Genomic DNA, 27215 nt, shown 5'->3' with positions numbered 1-27215 from the left:
TAGTTCAAGCCTGAAGCCTGCTAACTATATATTAGCCTGATTGAAAAAAAAAAAATCAATGTTTAACAAATAAGTGAGGCATTAACTGTATGAGAGTTAGTCGCGTCAAAAACACACATCTGACTTACCCAGAGTAACCATCTTTTGTCCCATGGAGTGGGTTTGGTTCAAATTTCCTATCAAGTTGCTGAAACATTGAAAGAATAGTTCAAGGATTCCTGAGGATTTTATGGTCAAGAAAGTGTGTGAATTCCTCCTAAAAATAATTTCAAGTTGAGAGCAATTGCCCCAGAGGAAGACCGGGAGAACTAGAAAACAGAAATTCTACTCCCAGGTCCAGGAAAAATTTTACATCAGGTCCTGGGAAAACTGCCAGAAATCCACATTGCCCTTGATTCCTTTTCCAGATGCCTGTTTTACTAGAGGGGGGATTTTTTTTTAAGTGTCTTCTGATATGTATGCATTCTTATTATATTTTAAATCCGTAATGAATTCCAAATGTTCCCTTTGCTTGTTCTTGGGTACTCCAGGACTGAAATGCGTGCCAGGAAGGAACAAATTCTTTTTCTGACCTTTCACTCCATGATTGCTACTGATCACTTCTGAATTGCAAATTAGGCACTTTTGAAACTGTGTTTCCCAGCTGTCTTTACCTTCCTCGAGCCATTGTCACCTGGCGACAAGCTCCACTTGTGAGCAGACGTGGTAGTACCTGTATTTTTTTCTCATTTTTCTTTGTGCAAAGTGTACCTCTCATATGAAATGACTCTTGAATTCAGACAAAATTCCTGGTATGTATTATACACCAGTGTCTTCATTTCTGCACCTCTAATCTCAGTGGTGACTTCCAAAAGCTATTCTAATATTTAACACCAAATTAAAATCTTTACCTGTGCTTTTACAAAGTGTAAAAATGTGATACATTAAAAAACTTAGCAGATCAAGAGAATGAGAAGACAAACCACATATAAAATATTTGCAAAAGACATATCTGATAAAGGACTGTGATCCCGAAATACACAAAGAACTCCTAAAACTCAACAATGAGAAAACAACCAAGATTAAAAAGTGGACCAAAGACTTTAACAGACACCTCACCAAAGAAGATAGACAGATGGCAAATAAGTATATGCTAAGATGTTCCGCATCGTATGTCCTCAAGGAAATGCAAATTCAAACATCAATGCCCTTACATACTTATTAGAATGGCCAAAATCCAGAACAGTGACAACACCAAATGCAAATAAGGATGTAGAGCCATAGGAACTCTGATTCATTGATGGTGGGAAGGCAAAATAGCACAGTCTCTGTGGAAGACAGGTTGTCAGTTTCTTACAAAACTAAACATACTCTTAGTATATGATCCAGCAATGGCTTTCCGTGGTATTTCCTCGAAGTAGATGAGCTTTATTTATAATTGCTGAAACCTGGAAACAAGTAGGTAAATAAACTGTGGTACATCCAGACTATGGAATATTATTCAGCACTAAAAAGGAAGAAAATGCTGTGAAGGAAAGCCATGAAAAGACATGGAGGAAACTTACATGCATATTTACTAAGTGAAAGAAGCCAGTGTGAAAAGGCTATATACTCTATGATTGCAACTCTGGGACATTCTGGAAAAGACAAAACTATGGAGACAATATAAACATCAGTGGACGGGGCGCCTGGGTGGCGCAGTCGGTTAAGCGTCCGACTTCAGCCAGGTCACGATCTCGCGGTCCGTGAGTTCGAGCCCCGCGTCAGGCTCTGGGCTGATGGCTCAGAGCCTGGAGCCTGTTTCCGATTCTGTGTCTCCCTCTCTCTCCGCCCCTCCCCCGTTCATGCTCTGTCTCTCTCGGTCCCAAAAAATAAATAAAAAACGTTGAAAAAAAAAATTTAAACATCAGTGGTTGCCATAGATTAAAAAAGAGAGATGAATAAGTGGAGCAGAGGATTTTTGTATGTTACAATATGATATATATGATATAATATATGATTTGTATGATACTGTAATAGTGGATACATGTCATTATACATTTGTCCAAACTCACAGAATGTATAACACCAGGAGTGAACTCTAATGTAAACTGTGGGCTTCGGGTGATAATGATTTGTGAATGTATTTTGACAAAATATACTATTCACTTTTCACAAATTAATTTTATGAATTTTAACAGGTATACCATTCTGGTGGGAGATGTTGAAAATAGGGGAGGCTATGCATGAATTGGGGCAAGGATATATAGGAAATCTCTGTACCTTCTCAATTGTGCTGTGAAAAATAAATTCTACTAAATATATGTTAAAAAACTATACGCATGTTAAAAGACAATTGAACTGATTAAATTTTAAAAATCCCATTATCTTTATTCAACAATTCATAAATCAGGTCGAGTCCTATCTAGCATATAGAAAGCTCCAAAGAACTCTACAAAATGAAAGACTTTTATAGGCAGACGGAGGTGGGACAAAACAAAAGGGGGTAGAAGCAAAGAGTGGATTGTTTGGGGCAAGGTCACCTTCCTTTTGGGGATGGCAGGGGTCTATCAGGTGAATTACCTTAGTAGTGCTGACCGGGAAATTCCAGACTGACTAGGTAAGATTACATTCCCAGGAGAAGCTGAAAATGCAATTACATTAGGTATTAAGTCTTGGTTTAGTAATGTGGGCTAAGCACAAGTGACTCCATTTGGAGCCTGTTGTCTCTTTTTTAAAAAATTATATATATATATATATATATATAGTGTATAAGTGACTGGACTCTGGACTCAGGGTTAAGATGTTAAAATGGTGTCGAGTTTCCTGCTACAATCTTTCCCATCTTCGCATTAAAATATCATGTAAGACTTTTTGAAAAATAAGAGTCAACCAAATATTTTCCAGAGGAATTTCCACTGACTATACAGGGCAGAGGAGGTTGAATCTAGAAATTGTATCATGGATAATTTATCCTCTGAGAAAAAAGGGCAAAGTTGGTAGGAAGAAGTTAAGCCTTCAAACTGTTATTCAGTCAAAATCTACAAATCCCCAAAGAAGGTACAACAAAAGTACAGAGAGCTAGGGAGGCAGGAGTGGCTGGTTACAAAATGTGATGGACAGACCCCAGGAATAAGGAAGTGCAAATAAAGCAGCATGTGGAAGAACACTGACAGCCCACAGTAATCACACTTGTAGTTTTTACATTTATCACAGCTGTTTAAAACACACACACACACACACACACAGCCTCTGATTCTTGACAACATAAATTCTCCTCGTTGCAGACAACTAGACAGCAGGGACAGGACAAGATCTTGTCATGGCGGTTGCTCAACACGTGATAAATGTAAATGTCTACTGGAGTCCAGAATTTGGCCAAGGGAGCATGTACTTGCACGCTCCTACAACTTTAGACCTAAGAGTTTTCAAGAGGATGGTAAGGAGAAGCAGAGGAAATTTCATCCATCAGTTGGCCAACTCAGACTGGAAGGAACTTCCCTCGCTGACATGTAATAGGAAAAAAATCATCACAACGTAAAAGGGACCAAAATTTCTACAGTACAAGGAAATATAACACAATCTAAAGATTCCAAGGAAGAGCATATATCTGGAAATGACTTAACCACAGGAAAAGAATGCTCTAGAAAATGTCTCTGTCCTTAAGAGAATGCAAAGACATATGATGTCTATCCAACAGTTAAGAATGTAAGGAAACTAAAAATTTCACTGAAGAACTAAAAATGTCATGGGAAGCAAGAAAGCAAAATTGACTTTGCTGATAATCACATCAGTAATTTATAGGATGAATGTGACTGTGAGCTCTTTCGGGAAGGGACCATGATCTACACATTTATATTCCCAACGAGCAACATAACCCCAACCTGTGGGTCCTCATTAAGTGCTTATTGATGTATGAAAGCTCAAAGTTGGCTTGGTTTCGTTTACAGTTTTATTAATTTTTTTTTAAATTTTTTTTTTTCCAACGTTTATTTTATTTTTGGGACAGAGAGAGACAGAGCATGAACGGGGGAGGGGCAGAGAGAGAGGGAGACACAGAATCGGAAACAGGCTCCAGGCTCCGAGCCATCAGCCCAGAGCCTGACGTGGGGCTCGAACTCCCAGACCGCGAGATCGTGACCTGGCTGAAGTCGGACGCTTAACCGACTGCGCCACCCAGGTGCCCCTACAGTTTTATTTTTTAAATCGATGTGCAAAAAACCCCATCTATGACCAAAGTATCATAGAGCACAGGCCTAGAGTCTAAGATGTGGGGCTAGAGTTAAAAGGTATAGGCTGAAAAAAATATAACTGAAAAAGAAAAAAAGCTAAAGAGGCAGAGGAATGAGGACGGCATCAAGTAAATAGTGTATTTATTTAAAATTTTATTTTCATGCCAGGATAATTAACATACAGTGCTATGCTAGTTTTAAGAGTAGAATATAGTGATTCAACAATTCTATACATTACTCAGTGCTCATCAAGATAAGTGTGCTCTTGGGGCACCTGGCTCAGTCAGTAGGACATGCGACTCTTAACCTTGGGGTCATGAGTTTGATCCCCATGCTGGGCATAGAGATTACTTAAAAAGAATAAATTAAAAAAAATAAGTGTACTCTTCACCCCACCCCACCCCCACCTCTCCTCTGGGAACCATCTGTTTGTTCTCTGTAGTGAAGAGTCTGTTTTTTGGTTTCTCACTTTTTCTTTTTGTTTCTTAAATTCCACATAGGAGTGAAATCATATGGTATTTGTCTTTCTCTGACTGACTTATTTTGCTTAGCATTATGCTCTTTAGATCTGTCCATGTTGCTCTCAATGGGAAGGTTTTGTTCTTTTTTATATCCCACTTCTTTCTCCATTCATCTATCAGTGGATTCTTGGGTTGCTTCCATATCTTGGCTATTGTAAATAATGCTGCAATAAACATAGGGAGGCATATATCCTTTCAAATTAGTGGGGAGTTCTGTTTTTTTTTTTTGAGAGGGAGAGTGTACTCACGATATGGGGAGGGGCAGAGGGAGAGAGAATCTTAAGCAGGGTCCGTGCCCAGTGTGGAACCCTATGCAGGGCTCCGTCTCACAACCATGAATGAGATCATGACTTGAGCTGAAATCAAGAGAAAAGACGCTTAGCTGACTGAGCCACCCAGATGCCCCTCAAATTACTGTTTTTGTGTACTTTGGGTAAATACCCAGTATTGCAATTACTGGATCATATGGTAGCTTTTATTTTTTGTTAATTGGCAAATTAAGAAAATAAAGTAGTGAGACTATCAGTTTGATTTAGCATTAAGAAAGGAAACTCTGCTTTTCTAAGGTCATTCTAGAAGTCAATAGAGTAGTTGAGAATATTTAAAACTGCCTTTTATCACAAGATCAGGTTCCTTTTTCTTACTCCCTAATTTCATTTGTTTCTCTTCCCAAACCAACCCCCTCCCCCTTTTTTTCTTAAATGTTTTCATGCTTTGGACTTGCCAATGCCATCTACAGTATCACAAGTGCTAGCTGTTAGGAGATAAATCCTAAATCTCATTGGCTTAAAAATTAGAAGTTATCCCTTAATAAAGTCTAAAATGGTCAGGGAAAGGCTTTCAGGGAAAGCCAGGGAAAGGCTTTTTCCAGGCTCCTTTCATTTCATGGTCCCTCTAAAGACTTGGAATCTTTTCCATTCATTTGGCAGATAGAGGTCTATTCAGGGACTGACCAGAGGTCCACAGAGGAAGTTTATGGGACAGGCCTACAAGTGGAGCCCTTCACATTGGTCATATGTCATTAGTTAGCGTTCACTCGCATGGCCATGCCTAACTGCAAGGGAGACCTGAGCAATGGAATCTAGCTGTGGCCCTGACAGCAAAATGGGTTTGGTGAAGTCGGCCTCTGCAACAAACTCTAGATTATTCCAACCATAGATAATCGTGATCTAGAGCACAATGTGTAGCACTCTCCTTTCTTACTCAAAGTTTGCAATAATCTGATGGAATTGGGTATTGTGTCCCATTTAGTAGCCTGAGGTTATATAAAAGCCTGATTGACAAACCAAGATTTGTACCCAGTCCCGACTCCGAAGTCCATTAAACCATGCTGCATTTTTCCAATTAAATCATAATATTAACGTGAGATTAGAACCTGAATGAATTGAGATTAAATTTAAAAGATCATGTAACTGCTGCTTATCAGGAGAGTTGATCTTTCGAGGCTTTTCCAATTTGAATGATGCACTTTTGCAAATTCTCCTGAACTCTTTCTTATTTTAATGTATGGCATAGATGTGAAGACATCATTACAGTCCCTTGTACATGAACGGAGAAATATTCACTGTCTTATCCCTTAAGTCATTAGTCCTGACAAACTCACACAAATTTGCCTTTCCAGAGGGAACATCTTTATATCTCACTTTTTAAAGACATTTTAAATAGTTTCATTTTGCCTTCACAACCCTTTGAACAGTAGAGACATGTCTGCTTATAAATGAATAATAGTTCAATTACTTTTCGCAATGAATGGTGCTAAGCAGTATAAGATTATAATGACTTCTATGTATCTTATAAGTACTTCTATAAGACACTTATATACTACATATATACAAAACTTCATTTAATCTTCACCACTTAACAAGTTAAGTGTGTTTATTACCAGTATTTTATTGATGTGGCAATCAAGGCACAGAGGGTTGAGCAAGTTGACTGAGGCAACAAAGTTGAACAGTGAAGGAAATAAAACAGGTCAGGCTACATGAAATTCTCCCAGTAATTCTCCCCAGCTCAAGTTCATGGGTCCTCTTCATTCTTCCTTTTGCCTTTATCCTTGCCATATATATTCCTATTCCTTGGTATACTTATCATTCGGGGCTTTTAGGACTTTCTCTATTCTTGCCTCCCTGCAACCTCATTACACATTTATTCCATGAACTCAAATTCCTTGATTTGAGTATGTAAAACCTAATACTAAAAAAAAACCAAAAGACAAAAAACCCCAAACCTAATACTTCCTATTGTTTCCTACACACACGCCTTGCTCTTTAAACCATGAAGCAAACGCCTAATTTAACGGTTTCCTAAAGTAAATCCACAATTTATTAATGCATAGAAATCCCTAAACCTCCTCTAAAACAAAAAGGCTTATGTTCTACCTACACACATTGTTGAGATTAGAGAAACATCAATTTCCCTTTTAAGTAAGATTTAACAATATTTTCTGTCAACTTTCTGGTGCCGTGCCTAGCACAAAAGCAAAGAGAACTTGAAAGGGTTTTGAAATAGTTCCTTTGAGTCACTCTCACAAAGAATTTACTTGGGAGTCAAAGAACAGTGACTTTACCATCTCAGAAATATAACCCTGATCAATTTGTTCACCCATTCAGCCTAGCATGAATCTGTCCTGATGCGGAAACGGGGGGGGGGGGGGGGGGGGGGGGGGGGGGGGGGGGGGGGGGGGGGGGGGGGGGGGATAAAAAACCCTGAAACTGGAAAACTCTCTTCCTGGTTTGTGCTTTACTGTCTAAATGCCAGCGGGAACTTCAGGCAAAACGTAATTTGCAGACCAGTCTGTGTTAGAAACACTGTATCCAACATACAGAACAGACAAGGCGCCGCAAGAGTGAGGAAAGATTTTACGTGTCTGCTATTGACAAATTCAATCCTCCGGACAACCTGAGGCTGAACTCTTCAGAGGCTCCTTTGTCAGCTGTGTCTCAAGGCAGGCCTAGTAGGTGCTCAATAAAGGTATGTTGGGAAGAAAAAAAGAGACAGCCCAAGAAAGACTCTGAACGATAGAGAACAAACTGATGGTTACCAGAGGGGAGGGAGATGGGGGAAATAGGGGATGGGGGTTATAGAGTACATTTATGAGGAGGAAAAAAAAAAAAAGGATAGGTTGGAAAAATCTGTAAGGCCAAGATGGAGTGTGCAAAAGGTAGTAGGAAGATTTCTGAGTTCTCACTGCAACTATAAACTTAGAGGACTTTTGCAGCTGGTTTTGCAGCTCATCCAAGCGCTAATCTTTTCTTAGCTCTAACACATTTAAAGGGAGTAAGAGGCAGAGGCATTTTACACCGTCGATGTATCTCTTTGAACTTCCTTAAGTTGACTGGGCGGAGGCTCTACCGTTTTAGGTCCGCCCGTTTGAGCGGCACCTGCAATTTCCGCTCCTCACTTTACCCTCTTCCTGGCTCCAGGTCCTCGCTCCTGGCCCTGCCTGCGGCCCCCTTCCACTGCCCGCTGGGTCAGCGGGGTCCCTGGGAACTACCACGTCCCGCAAACCTTGCTTCAGGAGAAAACAGGTAATGAATGATCTTTAGGTTTTAAATCACTGCAACGTGAAGTCTTCAATTGGACGCACGATTTGGATGGAAAAATCTGATCTACGAGAAACGAGTCAGTACGGTCCAACCTCCGCTCTTTGCCTCTTTTCGTGTTACGGTTTCCAGGATCACCCGAATCCTCCATCTAAGAGGGCTGCCGTCTCCCCTCGGGAATTGTAGGCTTTCTGAAAGCGGCGGCCTCTCCTTCCAGGCCGCACCTCCCGCCAGCTCCGCCCCGCCCGACCCACCTCACCCCCGCTTCGCGCCCCCATTGTCCCCTCGCAGCTGTCACAGCGCGCACATCCCGAGGCCCCGATTGGAAAACCTTCCCGTCACTCAGCCCACACTCCGGGGCCGAACGCCTCACTCCCTATTCCGAGCCTTAAAAGGTCTAAGGCCGCTTTCCGCGAGCCAGCAGGTAGAGCCGCGGCGGCGGAAGGGAGGAAAGAAGGGGCTGCGCGCTCAGGTTGGCCCCGCCTGGCGACGGGGTGCGGCGGGCGGAGGGGGTAGCGCGCCACACCGCCCCTCCCCGACCGTCTGACCGCGCCCTCCCCCTCCACCCCCAAGGCCTGATCACAATGCCAGAGCGGCGGAGCCACTCGCGTAATCCAGCCCCCGGCCGGCCCAGGAGGCAGTTAACCACTGCGGGGCACGGAGGGCGGGGCGGACCAGGGCGCCTGGAAGGGGATGGGGGGGGGGGGGGGATGTGAAAGGTCCCGGATGTTGCTGAACCGGAGCCCCTTCTAGAGAGTGACTGGCGCAGGCGCAGAAGGGCCGCACGGAAAACCAAGGTGGGGGTGGGGAGGAATTTCCTTCTTGCTGGTTTTGAGGAAGAGTGAGCCTGGGAAGATTGCGGGGGATCCGAGGGGAAGGCGAGGTAGGAAGGTAGTGGTAGGGGGAGGGGGAAAAGAAAAAGGAAGGAGCTTCCTGCCCAGGCTCACTCTCCCAAGAGCAGAGAAGTTGGGAGCTGAGCGGGCTGGGGAGGAGTGTTGGTAGCAGGAGAGGTGGTGCGCTCCGCCGCTCGCCCTCTAGCGCGGGCGGGCAGGACGCGCGCGCTGGGGAGCGGCGGTTGCACTGGGCCCCCAGAGCTGTGGGCACCAATCAACGGTTGCCATAGCAGCGTTTGACGTCATCGTGCGTGTGGTGCCCCTGCTGCCGGGGCTGGTGATTGGAGGAAACCCCGTGTCTGCGGAGCGGCTGTAGCCTGTGAGCAGCGAGATCCAGGGACAGAGTCTCAGCCTCGCCGCTGCCGCCCAGAGACTGCTGAGCCCCCGTCCGTCCGTCCGCCGCCACCCACTCCGGGCACAGGTAAGAGACCCGGCCGCCGCCGCCTCGTCCTACTCCTTCCTTTCCCAGACCAGCCTTCGGAAAGCGCGGGGGCCGTCCCCGCTCCACAGCCCCTCAGCCCCGCTCGCCCGGCGGTAGCGGCGCTGGGCTGAGGCGGAGTCTCCTCAGGGGGAGACGGGCGGCGGCTTTTCCGCTGGGTTCGGGCGGGCGGCTCGCGGCCGCCTCGGGCTGCTTGCTTCCGGATCGACGCCTTGGCCCCGATAAGCTCCGGTTCCCGGTCCCCGTCCCCCGGGTGGAATGGGCGCCCACACGCGAGATCCCCAGGGACCCGGCCTCCAGCTCCCGGGGGTGACCGAGGCTCCGCTGGGCGCGATCCGTTCCCACCCTTGCCGCCCGCCCGCCCCCCCCCCCAAAGCCCCTTCCTCGTCGCCGCCCAGCCTCCCGCTTCCGCCCGAGATAATGACTCGGCGGCTGCGGGCATTGCAGTGGCGCAGGTGAGGCCGCCCCCTCCCCTCGCCGCCCTCCCCTCCCCCTGCCTCTCCCGCCCGCTCCTCGGCGCAGCCTCCGCGCCCCGCGCTGCGGCGACGGCACCCAGCCCTCCCCCACCCGGGCGGCGGCGCGGCGGCAGGGCCGGGCCTGGGGACCGGGCCGCGAGCCGAGGCTGGGCCGGAGGCGCCCGCCAGGTACACGAGGGCGAGGCCTCCCTTCTGGCACGGGCGGGAGCCGGCTCCGGGGTGGGGCTGGCCTGGGACCCGGGGCCGAATTTCCTGGGTTCCGCGGTAGGGTGGGGGATGGGGCTGGGTTTTTTTTTTTGTTTTTTGTTTTTTTTTTTTCCTTCGGGTGCATGGGGGCTGTGCGCCCAGGGCGGGGGATAGAGAAGAGAATGGGGAAGACGGTGGGCCGGCGTCTCGCTCGTCTGTCTGGTGGGCTTGAACCGAGGGTCCCTGTGCTCGCTTTTTAGATGGTGACCTCCTCTTGGGGCGGGTGAGGCTGAGCGTAACAGGCGGCTGTGGCCCCGCTCGCCTGGGTGTGGCTCTTGCCCCCTCCCCCACCTGCTGCAGCTGTCGGGTCCTTATAGACTAAATGAGCACCAGCGGTGTCCGGTGGCGGAGGAGACGCGGGTGGGAGAGTGGGGTGTGTCCGCCGCCCGGCCGGTCGTGGTTCCGCTTCTGCGGGCGGCGCTGGCGTCTCTGCCCCCGGGGCGGGCGGGCTGCTCCCCCCCCCCCCCTTCCCCGGCTCGGGCGGGGGCGCGCTGCTCCTCCCTCTTGCTCTGGTGGGGGGAATTAACACTCGGCGGTAGGTTGGGCTCCTTGACACAGATCCGCCATGACAAAGAGGGAGAATCGGGGACTTGGGCGGAGCCAAGGAGGGGTGGTTGCGGATAGCGCGGACGCAAGGATTTGCACTTTAAAGTCAAGGTCTGCCAGTGTTCCTTTCACCTCACTCGACGTCTTACGTCGGTTAAGGGTTAAATGGGTGCGGCTAGTCTTCTCCGCAGTACAGAGGCGAGGCCTTGGAGTACTAGTTACTGTGTGAGAAGCCCGATCCACTTCCCCTTGTACCAGAGGGGTTGGGGAGAGAAACCTTTGTACTGGTTTTTGATAATTTTTCGTTAGAAGCAGCATTAACCTAAGAGCGTTCTTGAGATCCTAGGGGGAAAATTAGTAATTTTGAGGGGTGTGGGGGGTATGTAATCATAAATTTTAAATAGTTTCGCTTTGACACGGTATCCCTTGCACCCAAGCTAGGTGATTACTTGTTCACCTTGTTCCGATTTGGCTTTAAAAGAGAAGTATTGTGGGATTTTCCTGAGAAGGTGAAGGATCTGATACCGGGTGTCAATTCTTCTAGTGACAGTGGCTCTTCTGTTCACCTTTTAATAGTGCACTTCAGGCTCTATATTTACCACTTGCTGTGGGATCAGGGTATGGTTTAGCATCTTTCTGTGCTGTTTTAGCACCTTTCAAAAGGATATCTTTAAGGAAAAGCATAACGGGTAAGTTAAAAAAGGTCTAGGGAACTTGAAGATGAGAGAGAATTAGGTGGGAAGTTATGGGAAGGGCAGCTTGAGTGATCATATAACCAGTTAAATTTTGACTACTGGAAACAATGCAATAACTCTGCATTTAAACTAGAGCAGTGACATAAGAAACACCAATCACACTAGAAGCACTTAATAAATACATCTTAGTGCTCACATGAAGGTAAGAGTCAGGACTCATCGATGTGTTTTTAAAGCATGTATGTGTATAACAAGGTGCAGGTAGATGAGGTGTTAGGGTCTGTTAGATGGCAAAGGCGCCGTTGTTTGTTTTGTATTCAGAATGCCTTAAATCAAGCAGTTTGACCCGTTCTTCCAGAAAATTATCATGCCAAGATCAGCTGTCAAGTGTTGCAGAGATCACTGGGTTTGGGGTGGGAGTAATACCAATAAAATGTAAACTTAAATGCTTCTGACTATAACAGTAGGTATTATTAAAATGAACAGACACGAATTACATTAAGCTGACTTGAATCATGGTTCTGGAAAAATGGTAGAGGTTGTAACGTTCTTCATTGGCACTGCTAAAGAAAAACTGCTGACTTTTGGATTACTTAGGATATTGGAAATTGGAATTGAGATTTTGGCCAAGTAAGGTAAGGGATGGATTTTAAGGTAGCCTTTTGATCAAATGTGCTTTGACTTTATGTGAAATTAGAATCTTCTGAGCAAAGATGATGTAATGCAATTTTAGTTTTGCTACATTTATGTTAATGGCTTTAAATTTGCCCCCTGAAAGCTGAGGGCATTCTCCCTTCTCCCTTCCCTTTTTTTTTTTTTTTCTTCCTATTGTCATCCTTTTGTAGGGCTGCATTAAATTCCTCACGTGAAGACTCTTCCACAGGCAATTAGGTTTGAGGTGTTAATCTAACATTTACAAAAGGTATAATACTGAGTCTTTATTTTCATGGAAAAAATATCTGAATGTTACTTTTTTTCCCTGCAGAACATCCAGTCATGGATAAAAATGAGCTGGTGCAGAAGGCCAAGCTGGCCGAGCAGGCTGAGCGATATGATGACATGGCAGCCTGCATGAAGTCTGTAACTGAGCAAGGAGCTGAATTGTCCAATGAGGAGAGGAATCTTCTCTCAGTTGCTTATAAAAATGTTGTAGGAGCCCGTAGGTCATCTTGGAGGGTCGTCTCAAGTATTGAGCAAAAGACGGAAGGTGCTGAGAAAAAACAGCAGATGGCTCGAGAATACAGAGAGAAAATTGAGACCGAGCTCAGAGATATCTGCAATGATGTACTGGTGAGAATCAAACATTCAGTCTAGCTTCACTATGATATAGGATTCCTATAATGAATATCGGGTGTTGGTCTCAACTTTTTCTTTCTTTGGTTTTTCTTTTCTTTTATAAAATTGAGCGTTCTCAATTTGGAAGTCTTCAGGGTGTCATTACTAAAAGGTTATTAAAACAGTTGTAGTTAAGCTTGTGTAAATTAAATGGAATACTGATTATCAGTCACTTCAGGTAGACTAAAAAAGACTGGTAGTATATTTTATACTAATTGAAAAGATAAAAGTATTTCTGTTGTGGTCAGGGTGTTTGTAGTAGTCTAGAACTCATTTTCTTAAATGTACATCTGTGGATACAGGAATTTTGCATATCTTGTTTTATGTATGAGAGATGTAATAGAAGACTCATTACAGACTTAATACCCTTCCTTGGTTTAGCCAGTATAATGTAATGAATTAGCTATGCCAAAAATTATGGCTTCAGAGTTGCTTTTTGCCTCTTCTTGCATTTAAGTGTTAGAGGTCAACTTTGACAACTAGAGTAAAAAATCATGAATAACTCAAACCTGATTTTTTCAGGTTCAGTCAAGAAGTCGTTTTAGAATTCAGCACCTATTGTTTTGAAGCACTGCTTCTCTAAGAAGCTTAAAAGAATAGAACATAGCAATATTCCTTTACACACAAGTCTTTAATTACTAGTAGAATAGCTTTACATCCTAAATTATGAATATTTTCCTGAAATGGTACTTTCTTCATGCTTTTATTTATTTTTTTTTTAATTTTTTTTTTAAACGTTTATTTATTATTGAGAGACAGAAAAAGACAGAGCATGAGGATGGAGGAGGGGTGGCGGGCCCAGAGAGGAGACACAGAATCCGAAATAGGCTCTAGGCTCTGAGCTGTCAGCACAGAGCCCCATGCGGGGCTCAAACCCACAAACTGCAAGATCATGTCCTGAGCCAAAGTCGGATGCTTAACCGACTGAGCCACCCAGGTGCCCCAGTGCTGTCTTAAAGAACAATATTTTTTTTATCTTAGTTAACATGGGCTCACAAAATCTTCTCATGTATTATCTTTCTTCGGTGCTTTTTTGTTTTTTATTTAAAATCTTCACATTGGTAGGTGTCATTTATTTTTAAGATGGGAAAGGAATTCCATGTTTTTATTAAGGCTAAATAACATGTTTATCTTGTGGTTTGCTAAGGTAATAAGAATATTTAAAATACAAAAATATGTTTTTCTGTAATAAAAAATGTGTTGGGTGTTTTCCCCCCTTACTCTCTTTACTGACTAGTACCTGCATACATGATACTGAATTTTGTAGCTCTGGTGGTTTCCCCCCAATTATTATACCTGATAGATTAGATAATTTTTATTTTGGTTTCAGAGAGTTTGTTGGCTCAGGAATCTTAGGAGTAAAAGAGGATGTAGTAACATTTTACTTTTTACTAACAAGCTTCTTTGCTATTTCAGGTAGGTATTTGCATGTTTTCCCCATACAAGGTCTAAAAGCTCCTGTCATTGTGAGGATTTTCCTAGGAAAAGACTAGCAGTTTTAATTTTGTTTTCCTTTTGTTTCCTTACCAAGAAAAAAAAAAAATACTGCAAAGGATCAGTGGATGAGAATAACTAGATTAATCTGTAAATACCTTCTGTTTGTCGATTGTTAATGGGGTTTGGTATTGGTGACTACCCATGTTATCCTTCAGAATAGTACTGGCCTCTCACCAAGCCTGAGTGAAATTTCCACCCGGAGCATATAGATAAATCAGAGTTTAATTCCTTCACTATACAAAAGCTAAACAAAGTTTTGCTTCCAGCCTTGGTCTTTTGGTGATCTAAAAGTAGATCTTTCGGCTCTGCTCTGTTAGTGGTCTTTGCATGGTTCATGCTTCCTAACATATAGTATGTACTCAAGTATTTGCTAAGTAAATGAACAAAAAGGCTTCTTTTGGAAAAGAGGGTAGTAGAACTAGGTCAGCAGCACTGCTAGTTTTCCAAGGCCTTTTCTGTTTCATCTTGGGAAAATTCAGTATTTACAGATATTGTGGTTCTTTACAAGTAGGCCTATCATCTTTTTTCAAACAGGTCATGTTGGCTCTGGAAATAGCTTACGTAAAATTCCTTTTCCCCTTCAAATAAAATGAAAGAATAAAATACGGAAGAACTGCCATTTCTCGTAGAGAAAAAAATTTTTGATGTACTTGATGATTAGTGAAAGGTTGTTTTAATTATATTTTCAGGTCTCACCTGGTAAAAAGTAATCATAATTTTTATTCTAGCTTTTTCTGAACTTTGATTTTGTTTTTGTTTTTGTTTTTTTCACTTGAGAAAAATAAGCAGGTAATCCCTTTTCAGAATTTAATGCTTTTGTTGCGGTTGCATCAGTGATGAACCAGACTTCATTGTTCTGTCAAGCACCTGTATGATACTGGCTAAGATCTTTTCTCATAAAAAGGAGCTAAGTTTTTCTAAAGAGCTTTTTAGTTGTTATAAAATGGTGACTTCCATTCTGGTTATGTGCATTTATCAAGTGTTTGTTTAATTTATACCATTTACTAAACAAAGAGTAGCCTTGTCACTTTGTGCAAGAATTGTAGAACATTACTGTGGAAAATGGTCACAGGCATATTCTTGACAGCATGGAGTTCTCTTTATGCTAGAGAACTTGGGGTTATTCCTTGTGTTGTTAATTTGAAGTTTGCAATATGTGGACTAATGCAGTCTGCCTTTTCCTGCCAGATCTTAGACCAAAAGCTCTCTTGGTAGTCAGGCAGGGACCCAACACTAGTGATCTCTAATACCTCCTCTGCATAAACCCACAAGAAGAAGCTAAAAATTGGACAGTTTTGTCTTGAACGTGAAATGACAAAATGAGGACATATATACTAGAAAACCCAGTTCAAGTTCAAAGAAGAATGTAGTGGTGTAAAAAGAATGCCAGGTTTTGAGTCAGACCAACCTAAAAAAAATTTTTCTTTTTTTTGTTTTGTTTATTCATTTTTGAGAAACAGAGAGACAGAGTGTGAGCAGGGGAGGGGCAGAGAGAGAGGGAGACACGGAATCTGAAGCAGGCTCCAGGCTCGGAGCTGTCAGCACAGAACCCAGCACAGGGCTCAAACTCACGAACCACAAGATCATGACCTGAGCTGAAGTCGGACGCTTAACCGACTGAGCCACTCAGGCTCCCGGTTGAGTCAGACCAACTTTTAACCATCTAATAGTTGCAAGGCCTAAGGAAATCATGCGGTCCCTCTGAGAAAATGGAGTTCAGTTACAATAATGTCTACCCTGTAAGGTTGTGATGGAGAATGAAATCAGGAGTCTCTTAACTCAAGAGTCTAGGAATGGGATTTAAATCCAAGAAGCCTTAAAAACTGTATTTTTGTGGGGCAGAGGGTCCATACTGACCAGTAAATTTTCTGAAGTTGTATTAAAAAATTTGAAAGCCACAGGAGTAAGACAACAGCTTCTAGGAGGTGAAGCAGTAAAATCTTGAATCTAGCATTTGTAACAGTTGGCAACAGTAGGAGAGTAACAGTAGTAGTTAACTCAGTTAATTTGACTGAATTCAATTTTATTAAGTTTTTCTACATTTTTATTTGCCCAGGGCACTTTTAAGGTGTGGTTGCTGGGCATTGGTTTTTATCTCCAGGCTACAGAACTGCTATTAAGCAGCTAAGAAACCAGGTAGCTTTGGGGGCTTTCCTGGTCTGAGTATCTTAATATGTGCCTTGGGCTTTGAAAACCGCTGTATGCAATTGTAGGCTGAAAATCACTACGCAGCTCATTTATTGGAATAAGTGCTTCTCAAAAGAATTCTCCAGTTATACTCCTCTTTACCACTTAATATATTTACATGTTTTTGTCAAAAGGCTCTTGGTATGTTTCAAAATACAAAGACCTTCTGTGGCATAGTAGATACCTACAGTCTCTTCTAGAGAGGAATACATTGGACAGAGTCTTTTTGATAGTACAATATTTTTTGAAGAGTTAATCGTGATAAGCAGTAAGTATTGCACCTGGTAAGGTGTTTTATACAGTTGGGAAGTCTGAGGTGTATGATAGGGAAATGAAAGAAAATAAAAGAAGGAGAATAGAAAGGCAGGTGTTTGCTGTCTGGTGGGAAGGGGAAGAATAATCAACAACTTAAGAGCACCAGGCTACCTATCCTTTTCCAGTATAGCAGTACTTCAGTAAGAATGGAGTATGTTCAGGGCACCTGGGTGGCTCAGTCCATTAAACATCTGACTCTTGATTTCAGGCTCAGGTCATGATCTCAGGGTTTGTGGGATCAGGCTTTGCACTGCTTAAGATTCTCTCGAGCTCTCTCTCCCTGCTCCTCCCGACTCACTTGCATGTGAGTGCTCTTTCTCTCCTTCTCCCCCTCTCTCAAATAAACTTAAAAAAGAATGGGGTGCTTTCTACCTGTTCTAGTAAGAGACATGGAGATGTTTAGTTTTAGTCATAAGATGAGCCGTGAAGATTATTATTATTAGTGTGTTAAAAGCAAACTGAGGAAATGATTAAAGGACTTAAAGTTGGGATTAGAATGAAAAACACCTGAGTTAAAAATCCCAAAAGTATAGGAAGGACAGGCATACTTCTAAAATAATGATACAACTCTTAGAATCTACCGAAGAGAAAGGAAGAAATTGTTTGCAGCCCCAGCAGAGGCATTTTGAATTAGGTGGAAAATAAGCTACTTTAGAGTTATTTATAATAGCTTACCAAGAATAATTTTGCTTTTCATTTTTTAAGAACACTCAGCTTTTTTGTTAAAGAAATCCTACTGGTAATACCTCAGTAGTGGTACAGTAGAGGCATCCTAATTAGTTGGTTAATTGAAAAGTAGTCTGTGCAATCATGCTTGTTTTAAACCTTTGTTTTAAATGAAAATGTAGATGTTTATATGTGTTCTGTTGTCTGTTTTTAATGTGAGACCAAGACTGTTTTTTTAAGTTTTTATTTATTTATTTTGGGAGAGACAGAGTGTGAGTGCGGGGAGGGGTAGAGAGAGGGAGAGAGAAAATCCCAAGTAGGCTCCACACTGTGAGAACTGTGAGATCATGACCTGAGCCGAAGCCTAGAGTTGGACACTTAACCAACTGAGCCACTCAGGTGCTCCCCATAACCTTTTCAAATACTTTGCTAACTACTCCTACAGATGAATCCTTTATAAATACATTTTGGGTTTGCATAGTAGAGTGAGAACATAAATGTCTGATAAGCAGTCAGTACAGAATCCTAGAGATGTGTAATTGTTTCTAATCTTTCAGTTGTTGAACCCAGGTGATTTTTCTGTGTGTGACTCTCCTTTAAAAACTAGTTGTTCCAAAGCACTCAATTTAGTTTTCATAGTAACCTACCTTTTCACACTCGTATTTCCTAATATTTAGGTAGCATAACATTTTAAGTAATTGATAGTTTAGCGTGGTTTGGAAACAAATATTGGATTGTTCATTGGATATCTTAAACAGATACCAGTAACTGCTGGTACAAGCTGAGGGGGATTCCAGAGAATATCTGAAAAACCTACTATCCTCAGGCATTTAGTCCAAGTCATGGTCATTGCCCTGTTTGCTTAGCTAGGAGTGAAGAATGTAGTATAATTTAGGTTGTCAATTAAGTGAAATTTGGTTAATCCAGCACATTACGGTTTTGTAGAAGAGTTGTTGCATTCAGGATCATTCTATCAGAACATTGGGTGGAGAGAACATCGGTTCCTTTAAAATGCTTTTTCAGTAATATTGCAAGAGATGAGACTGGGAGAGATGGGTACTGGTTAGATCATACTACACTACTATACCTACTGTATATACACCTAGTATAGTGCTGTAAACTAAGGAATGGGTGACTTCAAAGGACAGGAAAAAATTTCAGCAAAGAAAATGACACCAGGGGCATATGGTTGGTACAGTCGGTTAAGCATCTGACTCTTGATCTGGCTCAGGTCATCATCTCAAGAAGTTTGTGAGGTTGAGCCCTGCATCAGGCTATGTGCTGATGGTGCAGAGCCTGCTTGGGATTCTGTCTCTCCTTCTCTCTGCACCTCCCCCCTCCACTCCCCTTGTTCTGTCTCTCTCTCTCTCTCAAAAATTTAAAAATGACACCAAATTTTGCCTCTTAGAAGGTGGGTTGGTAGGCGAAAAAGAAAATCAGAGCTTTTATAATGTGGCAGGTTTTTTGAAGATTTGATCTTTGACGGTCTGGTTCTTTTCTTTGGACTCATTTTCTCCTTTTACTAATACCAGAATAGATTCTCACTGCCTTCCATTTTATAGTTAATCATTATTTATACATCTATCTTGTTTTTATAATTGAGGCTCTAACCTATGAAAGACTTTTACCCCGTGAATATACTATCTACGTTCTATATAGATACTCTTTCTATATTTTCTATGTATCTATAGTGGTTTGGGCACATAACGGGAGCCCAGTATATGAAATAGTGTGGCCTTTATAATATTGAATTAAATGTTTTGGGCTATTGAGATTAATTTGACTATGTATTTTTGATCCCAAAAGTAGGCAGTCTTTGGTGCATTCACATTGAAGAATGTGTCTATGTATGAAAAGAAATTTTTTTAAGTTTAAATTATAGATGTTCAGATGTCAACCATGTTTTAGAAAACTTACTGTAATCCACTGAAATTATAATAGGTATTAGAGTATTGTTTTTCCTAGAAATTCAGAGATCCCTATTGTGATTTCATCCTCATTCTTGTGGCTCTTTATTATGATGGTTTTACATTGAGAGTAAACACTGCTCTTTAGGAGATTTAGGATTGCTGTCAGTTTCAATATGTCAAAAGCTAGAGTTCATCTTTCTTTTGAAATTACCTGTCCTTTTGTCTACCTAATTTTACCAGTTCTGTGCTGCATACAGCTCTTAGATATCTGTAAAACACTGGTTTCCTTCTCTCTGACTGCTCTTTGTCAAAATCCCATACACAAAGCCTTTGGGTCTAGTTTGGTCTTAACCACTCACTGTTCCTGTTACAAACCATTGCTAATTCCCATCTTTATGGCCTGATGATTTCTGCTTCATTATGATTTAGAATTTACTTTTATCCTGTTCTTTTTTTTTTCAACTAAAGAGGATTGGCTCCATTCCTTCATTCTCCTTGAAAACAGGATAGACCATTGATGTTTATGGTATTTAATTAGATACTAAGTTTACCAATATTTTTTAGGTAGCACAGATTTGAACTGGCTTGGGAGGAATGGTGTGCTTAGCCACTGTGTCTCAGCAGTTCCCAGTGTATTTGGTACATTGCTGTGCAACAGGTCATTCTTCATTTGTTCTCTCTGAATGAAAATGTGGTACCAGTTGTCATTTGTGGTCGATTTAGTTTTGCATTTTTTGGTAAGATACGATGTGTGACATAAGTACATCTTGTCAGAATTCACTAGTTACTTTCTAGTGGCTTGCCTATTTGTTTATAGCTACAGTTGGCTCTTGGGGCAACAAAGCATGAATTTATAGCTAGCTGATTAATTTATTAGCATGGTCCTGTGGTATGCACATGCACATTTGTTTACATTGAGATAGATAACTAAAAGATTTCAGCATAAAAACTTTTGTCAGTTTCTTTTGACAGAATTTGTTGTGAGCATTCTTTCCTTTTCCCCTAAATGAAAATATGCTTACAGTGGGGTTAGCCATAGGCAGGATGGCAAGGTGAGAATGTAAGGACAGTCAAATGTTAGTATGTAGAGTTAAGTAGACCAAAAGAAGACGGTTGACCTCCTGTATGCCTGTTCTTTTTGTTTTGTTTTGTTTTGTTTTTAATCTAAGAAAGACCCTATTGCATTTAATTTGTGAGGAGTGCCCAATTTTTTATATTGGGATTTCATTTATTTGAATTGTTTAATGAGAAGTTAAAAACGCTTTTCAGGGGAGGTTAATTGCCTTCTTGAAAATAGCTTTTGGGATCTAGGAGTTTTTTTTAATTAGCAGTATTACTAAGGAACCCAAACCAGTCTGAACTGAGGGTTTCTCATCTTAATTGATTAATTACAAATGCTTTTTTGAAAAAAACCTTTTTTTCCTTTTTTTTGCTTCTTAACACATATAATAAACACCATTCCCAGAGTTTAGAAGGACATAGACCTACTTGGACCGCATTTAACAGAGGGACATTTAATGAAAATCCTACCCCAAATGCATTACTTTTAAAATGTGATTCTGTGGAATTGACAGTTGAGGGCAGCATTATGTATAGGCAGGCTGGAGTATACTTAGAACAAGTAAGTTCTCAATTCAGTGATTTGAATTGTACTGTGTTTGGAAGAGGTTTGGAAGTATGACATCCCAAAGTGATCAAGCACTTTGTTACGAATAATGACTTTTCTTCCAGTTCCCCCTTTGGTTGTTTTCATCTGATAGAGGGGATTATCATCAGAGTGTTAATTTAATTGGATCACAAGAATAAGACTTGAAGAATAATCTTGTGTAATTTTTCTAAAAATAAAGGAAAGCGTATACAACCTTTAAAGGGTGATAGAATCTAACAGGCTATGCAGACTTTTAGGCGTTGTTTTTTTTTTTTGTTTTTGTTTTTGTTTTAATGATTTTGGGCAAGTTATTACATTCCTGTGACTGTTTCTACATCTTCAAAATGGGAATGATGATAGTATCTACCTTTAGGATGTTAAGTCCTTTGCTCTTAAAAAATCTTGACAACTTAGGAAAATAGACACAAATAATATGAGAGAGGGGAAGTACTTCATGTTGTTTGAATATGAAAGAACTGGTCTTCACTTTTTTTAAAAAACAACTAATAAAATACAGTCCCACTAGGGAGTTTATACATACTATAAATCTGTGTATGTGCAAATTAAACACTGTCAAATTAGGTGTTTTAAACAAAAAGTGTTTTGTGATGGAAATATTGAGAAATGGGGCCTTGATTGGTGACTGCCCAGGTCAAGGTTGACACCAGCTAGCAGGGGAGAAGAAGGAAAGCCCCCCAAGCATAGCAGGACAGTTTTACTAGTTACCACTTAATGGTCTATAAATTCTTTTTGGTACTTTCCACCATTTACTTTTAATCATTAGGAGCTACATTTTGAATATGAGGTAAAACATTGATTATCCTAAGATTATTTTGCTGGTATTAAGGATCCAAAGGCAGACAGTTCCCTGAATCTGATTTAACTTAGCATTTTTTCATACCACTTATTGTGAGTCTTTTCACCCAGTTAATATTTCAAAACATACATGCAAACTGTTACAGAACACCAGGCTTTCTATCACAAGTTTTCTGCAAATTATCTGTTGATTCATTTGGAGGGAAAAAATCAGGGAGCAACTGTTGTAGCTTTCGACAGGAATTAGAATGAAGTTTCAGGCTGGCTTTGACATTCCTTAAACACCAGGGATAATATATCTTGGTTTTCTCAAATTCAGTTGTTGATTTTCTAGAAGTTAAATGGTGAAGATTTGGCATGTATTTATTCATGGAAAATGTATTCAGTTAAGTGATTGGTCAGAATCCTCTGTGATCCCCATCCTTGAAGTGAAGCAGCTCTTGTTTTTTTCATACCATATGACCTTATTCATAGGCCAACATTGCATAGAAAAGTGGATTTAAGTAGAAATGTCTGCAAATTAGTTCTTGACACCACCTGATTAGTTGGCAGTTTTGGTGGGGCACTTAACTAATTGGTTGGAAGCAACTAATGGAAATTGCAGTTGAGAGAAAAGACGCCATTCCAGCCACAAGGGGGAGTAAGAGACTAATTTCCAAATCGATGGGCCCCTATTGCAACAAAACAATCTTGCTTTCTTTTTAAAATTTTAGATCTAGGAATGATAAAAGGCTCATTTGCTCTGCAAAATAAAGTGAAAGTTTTGGGAAGACTCTCCACAAGCGAATTGTGCAAGACTAGAAATTTGAACTTACACAGTGTGCTGTAAAATTGGAGTTAAATTTCCTATTGAAGATGTTATTAAAAATGACTTTTGCAGGGTGTTATGAGGCTTGTAATTAAATAATAAAATAAATTGGAAGTTGAACTTTAGAATCATTGGATTTTAGGCTTGGAGGAGCATCCAGCCTAGCTTTTTTTATTTTCGCAGATTAGAAACTGAAGGTCAGAGGTTAGGTTACACCATAAGCATTAATATTTTTTGTCTTTCTCTCTCTCTCTCTCTCTCTCTTTTTTTTTTTTTTTTTTTTTGAGGGAGAGCGAGAGAGAGATAGCATGAGTGGGAGGTGGGGGGAGAGAGGGAGAAAGAATCCCAAGCAGGCTCTGTGCCATTAGCATGGAACCCACGAAGCCATGAAATCATGACTTGAGCTGAAACCAAGAGTAAACCAACTGAGCCACCCAGGCTCCCAATATTTTTTGTCTTATCATTGTATATCACCTTAGTTGTAGATTGAGACATGATGTTTACTCTGTCATAAATGTATGAATTTTTAAGAGGGATTGGGGATTGTCAGAATAATGGAAAAATTACCACTGTGCTTTGTTTCATTAAAAACAATGACTTCAGTTTTAGACTGTATTTTAGGGCTCTGTACCTAGCTGCAAATAATGAGAATCACATTTGGAGTCCTTTGTGCCTCAATTTCCTGCCCTTTTCCCTTTTAACCACTGGCATTTTTCATTCATGATTTGTATGAAAACAGAAAATTTGTATCTTAATGTCTTCATTTGTTTTCATGGAAGAGGGCCATGGTAGTACAATTTGCAACAGAGGAGTGGGTCTTTCCCATTCACATATTTGGTGAAGTCAAGTCAAAGGAGGCTTACTCCACGTATATTTTCAAATTGCAGTCCATAAGTATCTTATTAAAAGTTCTTTTGCTTTGATATTCTGGGGCTCTTTTACTAGTTGCAAATGCCATTTTATGTAGTTATCAAGGGAAATTAAATTTAGCTCTGTTGGGATACTCAAAGAAAAAGTGGGACCCTTTCCCACCTTTTATATTTTTATTTACAAATGCATCATCACTTGTTTCTTGCTGTTTCTCTCCTAAATAGAAATTTTACCAACCCAATAATAAAATTTGAAAAACATAATTGAGTAAAAGAACGGTATGTGGATGGAGAGCAAACTCACTGGTATTGTCATGTTCTAGAAACAGTCACTATTAAAAAGAATTTTTCCTTTAAAACTTACTTTTATGTAATAATTACAGTATTAAATAGCTAAAAGAGAAAATGATCTTATCTACATATGGTAGTTAAATTGTCTTTCTGACCAGTTATCTTATTTTTTAACTTCAATTTTGAAATAATTTCAAACCTGGAGGAAAAAAATGGAAAACAAGTATGATATATTTCCCATATATCCTTTACCTGATTTCCCCATATGTTAACATGTCCTATGACCACAGTATCATTATCAAAATCAGTATTTTATAAAATAACTGATGAAAGAAACTACATAACCTATAGAATTTATTCACAAATAGTACCACTATAACCTTCTAATTCTTTTCCAGAATTTAATCCAGGATCACACTTTGCATTTTATTGTCATGTCTTCTTACTCTCGTTTTAGGTGGTTTTTTTTTTTGTTTGTTTGTTTTGTTTTTTTTTTTTTTTGCGGGGGGGGGGGGGGGCAGGCAGAGGGAGAGAATCTTAACTAGGCTCCACTCCCACCAAGGATTATCTCAACCCATCTCAAAACCTAGAGATTGTGGCCTGAGCCAAAATCAAGAGTCAGATGCTTAATCAACTGAGCCACCCAGGTGCCCCTTCTTACTCTCCTTTAATCTGGATCAGTTTTTCACTCATTCCCTTTCATGATTTTGCCACTTTTTTAAAGACTACTGTTCGTGTTATTTTGTTGACTGTCCCTCAGTTTGGATTTGTCTAGTGAGTTCTTATTGTGCAGATTGTGCATTTTAGAAAAGAATTCCTGGAAGTGATAGTCCCCTCCGGAGATAACATGATGTTGTCCTTTACTTAACCAATTATAGTTACATAGGGCATTAATTTAAACAGCACCAAGGACTTCTAGAAACACCCTATGATACAAGAGTATCAAGCAGTAGAATTTTTTTTAAGATAGATGCCCCATAATGTGATTGTTTCGTCAGAGGTTATGAACTGAATGTATTTTGCTGAAGTACTTTCTAAATGGGTTATGTCAATTTTCTCATGAATGGATTACTCTTTGAAAGGGGGAAGATATCTCAGTTCTGCAACTTGTAATTTTCCTTTGAACTAGATTGTTTATTAGTTGGCTTTATGTATTGGCAAGTCTATATCACAGCAATGTAATTTAAGTGCGTAGTGGCCATTCTTTAATGCTGAAATAAATATATAAACATTTTATAATGGGTTCTTGTTCATTTTTTAGAGTTTATTCTAAGGACCCATAGTCTATAAATTGACTCTCATTTAAGATAGGAAATAGTGACCTTGAATTTAAAGAAAATCTAAGGAAATCTAAGAAGGAATAGTGGTGGTGTGGGAAGTATTCAGTATTCAGCATTAGAGAAGTTTTCCTGGGATAAAATTGGAAGGGAGAGGTTTTGAAATTAATGCTGCGGTGAAACACAGGAAGACCCTATCTCTGGTGGATTTTTGTCTCTTAGTCTACTTCAGGGTTATTACATACAAACTTGGAGCTTATCCAGAGGTCCTGGAAGCATATTGGGTTATATAGGTACCTAGCCTGGCCCTTGGCTGCTGAATATAGTTGACCCTTGAACAATGTGGGGGTTGGGGCATGGACTCCCCACACAGTTGAAAATTGTACAACTGTTGACTGTACCCAAAAACTTCTTACCAGTACTGTAAACAGTCTGTTAACACATATTTTTATGTTATGTGTGTTGTACACTATATTAAAATTAGAGAAAAAAATGTTATTAAGGAAATCATGGAAAATAAATGTACAGTACTGTGAAAAATCCACTTAATAGGAGGGCCCACATGCTTCAAATCTATGTTATTGAAGAATCAACTGTATATGTGCTTCCAGCACCCAAACCCTTGTCATTTTTGAGGAGTTTCTTAGGTCTTTAGAGAAACAGAACGTTTCTTTGTAGAATAATCATTATCTGACCTACAGTAGCAAGCTTAAGAATTTGTCCTGTTTTGTCTTAACTAGAGGTTTGGTAAGGTGATGAACTCTTGAGAGTGTTCAGGTTGCTGAGCTATGATTATTTCCTCCTTGACTCTCTTTTAAGATTATTCTAAGTTTCTTCTGTTATATTAAAATGAAGTTATTGAAATTACACATATGTAATAATTCAGCCTGAGGATTTAATACTTAAGGGCCTAATATGTACAAAATATGTGTTTTTAAAGAGCCTGTAAGCAGGTTAAGAATATGGAGGTATGTGTGAAGTTAAAGGTACAAAATCATAATTTTATTTTAAATTATTGCTCTGGATAATAATTTAGATGTTCTAGAACATAGGATATGAAGTAAAAAATAAATGAATGAATGAAAACCTGATTTTATCCTACCTCCTCAGAGGTAATCTCTATTAGTCCTAGTCCTTTTTGTATCCTTCTGAGAATTTATGGTGCCCGTGTAAACACTTGTGTCCTTAAAGCTTAAAGAAGACACATGAGTAGGATCATATACAGCGAGGGGGCGCCTCGCTGGCTCTGTTTACTAGAGCACATGACTCTTGATCTTGGGGTTGTAAGTTCAGTCCCCACGTTGGGTGTAGAGATTACTTAAAAATAAAATCTTTAAAAAAAAAAAAAAACCAACCAAAAAAAGCCCTAAAGTATTCTGTAAATTGTGCACACGCAGGCCTACACACACCTAGACTTTGGTGTTTGTCTTAGGCTTCATTCTATATTGACACATGCCTCTTTTTTTTTTTTTTAATGGTTTGTAGTGTTATATGGGTGTAATAAAAAAAAGCTAAGATATTTCCTTTAATTAAAAGCTCTTCACTAAACACTAGAAGTACAGAAAATGTAGGCCTAAGCAGAATAGTTTTGAGAATTAGCTTTAGGGAGAACATAGGATTAGAGCTAGATACTGAAAGACAGATGGTATTTAGCACAGATTACTTTATTATTTATTTACTTATTATTTTTAAATGTTTTATTTACTTTTGAAAGAGAAGAGCAGGTGAGGGGCAAAGAGGGAGACAGAGGATCCAAAGCAGGCTCTGCTGGTAGCATAGACCCTAATGTGGGGGTCGAACTTAAGAACCTGAGAGCTGAGCGATCATGACCTGAGCCAAAGTCGGATGCTTAACCAACTGAGCCACCAGGCGCCCCTGTTATTTTTTTTTAAGGTTTATTTTGAGAGAGAGTGAGCAAGGGAGGGGCAGAGGGAGAGCGAGAAACCCAAGCAGGCTCCGTGCTGACATGGGGCTCAGTCTCACCAACCATGAAATCATGACCTGAGCTGAAACCAAGAGTTGGATGCTTAACTGACTGAGCCACCCAC

The 27215-nt window shown here is 40.7% G+C and overlaps 1 protein-coding gene across 9 annotated transcripts in view; it reads left to right on the top strand.

Annotated features, from left to right (window-relative positions):
* The first annotated feature begins 8098 nt into the window (after positions 1-8098).
* Positions 8099-27215, top strand: part of YWHAZ (tyrosine 3-monooxygenase/tryptophan 5-monooxygenase activation protein zeta) — a 33891-nt gene continuing 14774 nt past the window's right edge. The window contains exons 1-3 of one of the 9 annotated variants that reach the window (XM_043601484.1): positions 8099-8238; positions 9380-9567; positions 12534-12838. In XM_043601484.1, the coding sequence (XP_043457419.1) occupies positions 12545-12838 (294 nt within the window). In that variant the 5' untranslated portion in view covers positions 8099-8238; positions 9380-9567; positions 12534-12544. Of the gene's footprint in view, positions 8239-8537; positions 8678-8839; positions 9137-9376; positions 9568-9612; positions 10041-10134; positions 10230-12533; positions 12839-27215 lie in introns of those variants that run through there. The other 8 variants (XM_043601482.1, XM_043601483.1, XM_043601479.1 and 5 more) reach the window with 8 other exon arrangements.

Source organism: Prionailurus bengalensis, chromosome F2 (genome assembly GCF_016509475.1).
Source record: "Prionailurus bengalensis isolate Pbe53 chromosome F2, Fcat_Pben_1.1_paternal_pri, whole genome shotgun sequence".
NCBI lineage: Eukaryota > Metazoa > Chordata > Mammalia > Carnivora > Felidae > Prionailurus > Prionailurus bengalensis.
The sequence above is the reverse complement of the archived record's forward strand: the minus strand, read 5'-3'. Positions and strand labels throughout refer to the sequence as shown.